A 9,574-nucleotide genomic window follows, 5' to 3' on the forward strand; every position below is an offset into this window, starting at 1 on the left:
AGTTGAAAATAAAGAATCTCCCCCAATAGATAAAAGGGATGACCATTTGTTATAACAAAATCTAGTTCATTATTTTTTTTGTTACAACAATAATGATTGTTATTACAACCATTCTTCATTCAATTCTATTCGAATTGAGATTTTATGAAATATAAATATTAACTTGATGATGTTCTTCATCTCTATCTCTATACTTATTAAATAAACGGGAGAAAAAGAAACTTCACCCTTTCTAAAATTCAAAAATAATCTAACAAAATCATAGAAAATTCTAGCACGACAGTAGTTTTAAAACTAACTGGAACCTTACCAAAATAATTTTTTTCTAATTTATCTTTACTTATCTAATTTTTTTTGTTCTTATTTAGAACTAAGCTTCTATAACCTGAAAAAAAATCATGGATTAAAAATATAAACTAATATATATTATTTTTAAAATTAAAATATATTTTATAAATTTTTTTATCATTGCATCGCACATGTAGAATTAAAATGGAAAAAAAAAACAAAACATGTTAGTAATTAACAAACGTTGTCCAAAAAAAAAAAAAATCATCGCATCTTTGCATCTTATCAAGCCATTATACATTTATTAGTTTTATATTTTAAAGCAGGTTGCGTCGAGCCAGGTCAAAATTCAATCTCCGGCCCGCTAAGTCCGCACTCGGGGTCCGGGACGTAGTCACGTAGCAGAGTCACCGCTGTTAGGGTTCCGGGAAGACATTTTTCTCACGCTCGCTGCCGCGCTTCGTTCTGCCCCGGCAATTCTTCCGCAGAAGGTCAACGAGATCGAATCGTTACTCCATTTTCCTTCTCCTCATCTCTCTCTCGATCTTCGCTCTATTCGATTAGAAAAGTGGCCGTTTCTCGTGTTCGAGGAAGGCGAGCTGTGGTTTCGGTATTCTTTCTTTACCACGGGCATCTCCATCGATCTGGTAGCTCTTAGGATCCGAGGATGCTATTGTTTACCATTGATCGATGCATTGCATGGACTTTTACGTCCAAAAAACTCGTTCATTCATCAATTTCACTCACATAGGTGTATATCGTTCAGCCTTGATGGCACCTTCGCTCGCATTATTGTAGATCAGTCATGCTTTATGGTAAAATAACTAGGGTAAGGGGAGGCTGGGGTTTTTGGGTAGAAATGAGTGGTGCCTTTTACTCTGATCCATTTATTCCGAACACAATCTGATCTTTCGACAAGAAAGGTGCCTTTTTCTTTCAGTATGTTTGAAAAATTGTAACTTGGTGGGCATGCAACAACCTTAGACAGCGGCACCTCAATCTTTGTCAACTTATAGACTAGAATTATATACTGGTTTCCGGATGGAAGGTTTTCGTGCTGCCTAAAGTTTTTTTGGTCCCTTCAACTCTTTTAAACTTTGTTATGTTCATGATTTCTGGAGATGAATGCGTTCTTACGTATCCAATTGCTGTTGGTTTAATGCAGTTAATATGTGTCACTATTTTTGGAGAATTCGTTCTTTTCATTTTAGAGTGGATCTATGTCTGACATTCTTTTGTTAATCAGGCTTGAAGTCATGGCGGGTCCTGGCAGATCCATGCTGTATTCGCTCCTTCTATTTTCCACTATTCTCTCACTTCTTGAAATGTATAGAGGGAAATTGGCATCTTCTGAGTTGCTGACGATTTTTGGTGGCTTTATCAGCTCCCTTTTATTTCTCGTGCTGCTAACAGTGAGTTCTAAGTGCCTTAGTTGTTATTTTATCCTCTGTATGCGACTCTTTGCTCTGATGCTAAGTGCATGCCATTTTTTTTCTTCAGTTGTACAATACTATATTTTTCTAAGTTTGCCATCATTCCCTTCTTTTATGTGAATCACCTCTCTTTGCTCATGCCTATAATCTATGATCTTTTACTGCAGAGCATTGTAGACGAATGTATTACCATGAGGCCATAATAGAACCTCCTCTCGTCAAGTACATACCTGAATAACTGATAAGGTCATTCAATGTCAAGAGTGGTCAATGACAAGTATATCTTAATTCTTGATTATAAAAGTTGTTTTATAATCAAGAAAATGATAGCTCTTGATGGAAAAGAGGCTCACCATGTATAGATACATTTGCATGTATATAAACATACATACCTTTTTCTTTAGAGCGTACCAGGCCCTTTTTTTATTGCTGCATGGATGGAGCTGTCAAGGAGGGATTACAGTTTGAGACAACTTGCTTGAACTCCACAGCTGTTATTGATACTGTAGAGAATGTGATAGGATGGGCTACAAACCATTCTCTTTGAGTTGGAACTCTATTGCCTCTTCTTGCACTTGGAGAGGCAATAGCCATTACATAGAAATATATTGTTTCTGTTTTTGGTACTCAGTTTGAGTTGAATGTATCCGATAATACACCAACTTCCTAGTATAACTAGAGGCATTTGAATAGAAAGAAGGTTAAATGATTCAGCAAATGACATAGATTCTCATGTGCTGTGATTTCTAGCTATCCTATTACCCTTAAGATTTATATTCTCATTGGAAGCAGGAAATTCTTTGAAAGATACCTCATTTCAACAAGACAACCACTCACTTGTTTTATTCTTATGCACTGTTAGGAATGCCTTCGGTTTCATCAAACATGACCAGATGACTACTGGGTCATAGGTACAGTAAGGCAAAGTAGTTTGAATATCTTACCTAGGGTGCCACACCCACCTTGGAATGTCTATTTGCAATCTTCTACACTAGCTTACTAAGTGCTTGTTACACAATATTTTTGAGAGCACTCTTTCCCAACTATTGCACCCAAATCCATGCACATAGTCCAAGTATCATAGTAGATCAACATTTTGGCATTCTCCACAAGAAGACCAACATATGGTCTAAAAGTTACCTAAATAACAATATAATGTCATAATAATAGACTTAGGCCTACATAGTCTCAAGTGTCAAAGTAGATCATTGTTTTGGCATTCTCAACATGAAAACCTTCATAAAGTCTATATGTTCCGAAACGGCAATATAACTTTATAATAATATACTTAGGCCTAAGGTTGGCCCCCAAGATTGTAGGATATTGATATGGATGCTATCTAAGAAGATTAATTAGAGATAATTATCCTATCATGAAGCTAAGAAGCGATATCAATAGAGGATAATGAGAAGAGAAAATGCTTGAGATGGTTTCTGCATGTGCTACAGTGGCTAGATACTAGCTGTGTCTGGAAGGAGTCTCTAACATGGGCTGTCTGGAAGGAGTCTCTAACATGGGCTGCATGGTTTTCAACTGAAAACAGGAGAAATGTCATATGGATAAAGGCTTAAGGCTGATCTTGCGTGCAGACCAACCTTGATTGGGGATTGACTTGCTAGAATTAATTTTTGTCTCTATCCTTTTCTCAATAATTTTAGTTTCTCTTATCAACAATGTTTTTGTTTTTGTTCTGACCCTTTCTGCAATTTCCTAAAGCTTCTGTGATCAACCTTTTGCAAACATCTAGGTTGTGTTAGAGATTAATGTAAATTATCCAAACATTTATCAAATCATCCTCATATAGTATTGCTCTTAAGTGTAGTTCTATTAGTTTGGGGTCATTATGACTACTATAATCTTGGGATAAATCTGGAGGGAAATGGAAGAAGAAGCAAAAAGAAGGAATAGAAGAAGGGAGGGTGAACGAGGGTGTCTCACGATTGCTATACAAGTTGGGAAGAGTAAGCCTGAGCCGTAGCTCCCTCCATCCAACTTATGAGCTTACTGATTTGATGAATCTCTCTGGTGTTAGATAAGCTAATAAATGTGTTAATTTTGATCTATCATTTTCTAATAGCCTTACATAAGAGTCACCTAAACCAGGTGTCAGATAGCCACAGAAGTCTTGAAAATAGGATAATATGGAGCTTCCATTGGGAAACAAATATGCCCGTATAATCAATTTGCTTATGCAGGCTAAACTAACATACTTACGTGTCTAACCCAGCTCTGTACTTTCTAGTTTGGATTGAATTTTATACAAATAATAAATATGAAAAAAATGTGTATGACATGCAAACCGAATGTTATGGTGATGCGTTTTTCTGCTGTCAATTATCTTAGAATTATAACCTGCCTGACTTGAAGAGAATAGTAGTAAACTTCTAACACATTTTTTTTTGCAAGAATGATATCCTTATTAAAAGATCTGGTAAAGAACTTTTTTTCTACTGTTATAAAATTTCAGAGGCCAACTCCTTTTTTAGTATTTGTTATATACATAAAAATTTCAGGAGTCAAGCAATGTAGCCTTAGCTAAAGAGCAATGACTTATCAAGTTATGTTGACTTCACTTTTTCTGCAGTTCATCGGGAATTATCAAGAATCAAGTGGGACAAAAACAGGGTGGAGTGCTGGTAAGTATAATAACATTTTACAGGCATTTCTGTTTAGTGACACTCTATTCTTCTTTTTTTTAAAGGAAAATTGCATTTTTTTGGCAGTTGCACCGGCAGAAATTGTTGCTCTTATTGCTGCTAGTACAGTTCATCGTGTTTGTGTCACAACATGGTATTGAATTATCCTATCTCTCATTGCAGCACTTTTATTTTTTAATATTATGATGACGTTAGGGTTATAGGATGGATAAATCTCTGACAATTCTTTTAGATGTTTGCATGATAAACAAAACATAGATACTGACAGATTGTTTAGTTTTAGTTGTCAAGACACAGATAAATGAATTCCTAGGGTGTAACTTCATTTCCATATAAGGAATTTCTGCCTGGAATTTTATGATTGCTCTACAGTTCTAACTATTCCTGGCTGATAAGGTTGGTCCTGTTCCATAATGCTGAAGTGGATTAGGTTAGCGATGTTAAAGAAGGAAGAGGAAGAAGAATATCTATTTGGATTTTGAGCCCTGGGAATCTACCCTATTCTTTCTTTTAGATTCCCCCCCCCTCTTTTTTTACATTCCTTTGATTGACTGCTTTTGTCATTTAATTAATCTACTTTCATCGACAAATTCTGAACCTTTATCATTTTCAAGAACTTCCGTATCCGTACTGTTGTGTAGTCCGGGGCCCCGAAAGTTCGCTTTAGTGATGCCACCATTATAATTTCACTCAATTTTAAGTGTTATCTACAGCTCACATTCAAACAGAAATTTCTTGTCTTCACCATTATGCACCTTCACAGAAAGATAAGATTGCCATCATGCCATGTCATTTGAGCTGGTTACTTCCATTCAAATAGTCCTCCGGTTGTTTGTGAACTGAGGTATGTCCTACTGCTCTACATGTTATAGACTAGTCACAGGTACCCATCCTTGGTGGCGGTTCACCTAATAAGGTTTCTAGGAGGGGCTTCCATCTACTCTTGTCATCGAGCTTTAAGATGATTATGGACATTTATAGTGATAATCCTTCATAGCAGATGTGGTTGAAGAGCAGATTACTATTTTTTCTTGGATGCTGTGAATCTGCACAGGGTTTTGCTGCTTTATTATTCAGGTCTTGACTTTAGAACATGTGACATTTGATGAAGATTATCCTCTTTATCCCACCTTCATTTTAGACTATTACTAACAGATAGCACCAACAGAATCGTGAGTCAGCCAAGCATGACATTATCATATCATCTAGCTGATAGCACAACTCTTCACAAGGCCTACGCAGTTTCAGCTATCGGCCCCTGTGCTGACTTCATGACAGCTCCAATATGCTTTTAGCTCTATCAAAATTTTTTGTTTAATAACTCCCATCATGATAGTGTTTTTTGATAAAGATCATGATGGTGCCATTACACTCCTTTTGCTCTAATGATGCTCATATAAATAAACATATGTAGGCAAAAGCAAATTTAACATTTCGCACACCTACTTGAAAGGACTACTTTTGCACTACATTAAAATCAAGGCTTAGAAGTTAGAGCCTTGTTCTCATCCATCAAATAGAGCACTACCAGCTGCAGATGGGTGTACATGATCAGATCTATGTTTGTTGCTTCTTTTGGGTTGATGGAATACAATAACAGTTCTACTTGAAAATTTCAGAATCAACCTTGCAAAGAAGTCCTATACGTATTTCTAAATGGCCCTTTTTAGCTTGCTGAGATGAATATGTCATTTTGTTAATGGTGTATCTTAGAAAATTTTGATGGTCAGCTCCCCAGTTTTGCTGAAAATGGTATCTGACCTTGGTCGAACAATTTATGGGTTAAACAAACTTCACAGGCATTATTGATTGTATGGAAAGTTGTGGTGATCAAATAAGCCCTAGTGGTCATCCCTTTCTTCAAGCAAATGCATATATTTCTTCTATTATGTATGGATATGTTGATGGTGTTATGATTATACTGCAAGTGGATCTTATTGTTTTCGCGGTATCAAGGTCCTTTAGACTTCTAAGGATATCAAATTGTCTGAACTCAAAAAAAAAAAAAAATAGTTTCTGAAAAGATCAAGCTTGCAGAACAGCTTTTTGGAGTACGAGTCCTTAAGCATCATCTTTTTTACATATTTGATGGTGACTGATCCACAAGCCGAACAGCAAGATTCTGCTATATTTGTATCTATCTCTTGTCAAATAACTTAACCAAATGTCAGACCAGCTCTGACCTTTTTAGAGATCGTCGCAGGTCATGTGCTGTCAATCATTTTTTTCTTGTGAAAACAACCATGTATGACTTTATCATGCTATAACCATGACTTGCATTTTCAGGTCAGTTGACCCAGAAAAATGTCAAGTTGAGACATCAGCTAAATGTTCTTACCATTTTATTTTCTTTGTTTATATGTATATATTTCTCTCTCTCTAAAAAAAAAGGAAAGGAAAGAGAGGAGTTTTTGCATCATATCTTTTAAAACATACCGCTAGTTGTTATTGCTAGTGTACTTATTTGTTTTGGTATACATCACAGGGTTGCGAGATTTAACCTTAAGCTTAACACTGTCTTTCCTTTATTCCCGTTGTTTGCAGTTTCTTATTTTCGGCTGGACTTCTATACAAGGTTAACAAACTTTCGGGGATGATGCTTGCTAAAAGTGAATCAAAAGTGCGGCGCTATTGAATGAGTGGCTCATCAATTGCCTATCAGTAGAGTGGAAAGCCTATAATTGTGCAAATATGGGGCTTTGTTAAGATTAGACTCTTCAACTTTACATCTGGATACACAGATTATTGAGGATGATGCCTTTCACAAAATGATGTTTACTAGTCTAAAATAGGTGAGATTTGGTACATTGTTACTGGTCTGGGTTGATGCCCTCATTGAGGGGAGACCATAAAGAGGGCACGCATTTCTTTCCATAAAGATGGATCTTGATGTTTTTTTTTCGACCGGATGATAATGTCATGCTTGTGATTTGAAAAGCCGGGTTGTATACTTCTTATTCAATTTTGCAGCAACTGGGACATCAATGCTTTTTCAGAGAGAGCAGGTTGTGATTGATACATGGAGCGTGGACCCAGGCTATGGCCTACTGTAGTGCACGGGTGATTCAAATGACAAGGCCCTTGCATGCCAAGTGGCAAGGGTCGACATGAGGACATTATGCCGGCACTGTAAAAATAGCTATTGCATGAGTCATAGGTTAGGGATTTTCACATACAGACACTGTAAAAATCCTCCCTTTCTGGTAATTACATACATGCACTTTAAGATTTGTGGCTGGATTTCTATGTAGCATCTACCACCTACAGTTGATAATCTTTTAAAAGGATCTATTTGCTGATTTTTTTTTTTTTTTTTGTTGCCAAGCACATAACAGCTTCCAGTGGACTTTCGTCCTGAGAGATATTTTGGTTGAAGACAGACAAGGCATGATGGTCATTTCATAATTTATGGCGCAGATTGGGATTTGTTATGCTTGTGCATGTAGCTGTCGGAAGCTCAGGTTTTGTTTGTAATAAAAGCTCGACGATTATAGACGGGAAGGCTCTTGGACTTACAAAGGGCCGAGCTGGTCGTCCCTATCTCTGTTCTTTGGATGCTGCAGTCCAGGTTCAGCCAAATTTTTTTGGAATCTCCAACGTCCACATCTGCTGGCCTCCTTCCAGGATCCTCCTCAACCCATCCATGGAGAAATTATAACCTGCACCATGAGCATCACACGACTGAGACAAGGTGTGCAGGGCGGCAATCCAGGACCTGGTCTAGTGGACCTGGTCCATCACCATGCACGCCATGTCAACGGTCCAAACCGGTTCTTTCTGCAGGAGGAGCCAATTTGGACCAATATGGTAGATGAACTGCCCCCTTTTTTTATCCAATTCATTTAAATTATTAAAGTGCAGATGGACCTTCTTAATTTATTTGAATTACATGATGCTTGCTTTGAAACCCAACAATTTAAAATATTTTGGGTTTCATTTGCGCATGCCTTTGACATCTTCAATACTATTTTAAGAAAACTTCTTGAGTGCGATATCGGTCAGACGTGCAGGAATAGGAAGGCTCTTGTGATATTTTATGTATTTGGTGAAGCCCCGTTCCTCTCGCATTGACCATGCACAATGTTTAGGCCATGCCAAACTTGCCTAAGGAGGAGAAGAATGATCAACTTGATAAAAACGACTGGAGTTTTTTTTTTTAATCCTTTCATGTGATTTTATTAAGTGGCTAGTGCTTTCTTGAGGTTGCTTAATTCGAGAAGGAAGAAAAAGTCAAAAGAAAAATTATAATTGTTTCCCTCTTACTCCTTCTCAGGGATTTCCCTAGTTTACCTGGTGTAGCATGTGTGACAAATTCAAAGATAAACACCCCAAATCACAGAACTGCTGGATACCTGGGGAGGACAAAAAACAACAAAAACAAGGAGAAAGATGAAGGGATGCTTGACTGCTTGTTAACCAAGTGCTAATTCTTTGCCCCCTCTTTTCAAGGACAAGATTGGCCCAAAGGGACATATGCCATGTAACTGCTATACTAAATCTATATTACTGTTGAAATATCCATGTAACATGCCAATTTGATATTCACCTGATGTACTCGAGCCAAGTTTGCCCATGCATGCGGTTTGCATCCATTTTTTTCTCTCTGTGAATTTGCAGGTAGTGATCTGAGAAGTGAGATTGAGGAAAGTTTTAGCATATTTTCTGCTGTTTCTTGTAATCATCAAGTTAGTTCCTTTTTCTAGTCACATTATGGATCGAGCAGTTAATTAATCTTGTTGCGATGACGGAGAATGTTATTCTTAAGGTTGGTTTTTAGTACCACTTTGGAAGTTCATATAAAATGTCAATAACTTTCTGCATGTATTATGTACTTGTATAGCTGAGGATGGTTGGTGGCCTTGTCAATTCGAAGAAAATGCACCAATCTTTTTCATCCGAGTTCGGTGAAGAAATGTCAGCTATGAGTTGAGGTTGGATAAGAACCACACAACACATCCAGTTTTTCTAGTGGTATCTGTCACCAAGCCACCAACCATCACCCCGTCAACTTGGTACAGCTAAAATGAATACGGAAAGGACGCCGTACATTTCTAGACTCTTTATCCCCTTTGGAAAGATTTTATAAATTGCTAACGCCTAACCAAGACCCCGGAGGGATAACCAGGAAAACACATAATATATTACCCGCCTTCGCAGATAAATTTCAACATAGATTTTGGTTGTTCATTTTGAGGA

At 37.2% G+C, this 9,574-nt stretch overlaps 1 protein-coding gene across 4 annotated transcripts; it reads left to right on the forward strand.

The window, feature by feature from the left end:
* The first annotated feature begins 651 nt into the window (after window positions 1-651).
* Window positions 652-8,976, forward strand: LOC103717890 (protein KRTCAP2 homolog). 4 transcript variants are annotated; one of them, XR_005511160.1, is made up of 7 exons: window positions 652-779; window positions 1,535-1,700; window positions 4,306-4,357; window positions 4,445-4,511; window positions 6,923-7,581; window positions 7,704-8,185; window positions 8,652-8,976. XR_005511160.1 is itself a non-coding variant. In XM_008806445.3 (5 exons), exons 2-5 carry the CDS (start codon window positions 1,545-1,547, stop codon window positions 7,011-7,013), a joined length of 366 nt encoding a protein of 121 aa, XP_008804667.2. In that variant the 5' UTR covers window positions 652-779; window positions 1,535-1,544; the 3' UTR covers window positions 7,014-8,374. The 4 variants fall into 4 exon arrangements, 2 of the variants coding, with proteins under 2 accessions (XP_008804667.2, XP_008804668.2); XR_005511161.1 differs by having other exon boundaries at window positions 7,714-8,185; XM_008806445.3 differs by lacking the exon at window positions 8,652-8,976 and having other exon boundaries at window positions 6,923-8,374.
* Window positions 8,977-9,574: the final 598 nt, after the last annotated feature.

Source organism: Phoenix dactylifera, chromosome 3, assembly GCF_009389715.1.
Source record: "Phoenix dactylifera cultivar Barhee BC4 chromosome 3, palm_55x_up_171113_PBpolish2nd_filt_p, whole genome shotgun sequence".
Lineage (NCBI taxonomy): Eukaryota > Viridiplantae > Streptophyta > Magnoliopsida > Arecales > Arecaceae > Phoenix > Phoenix dactylifera.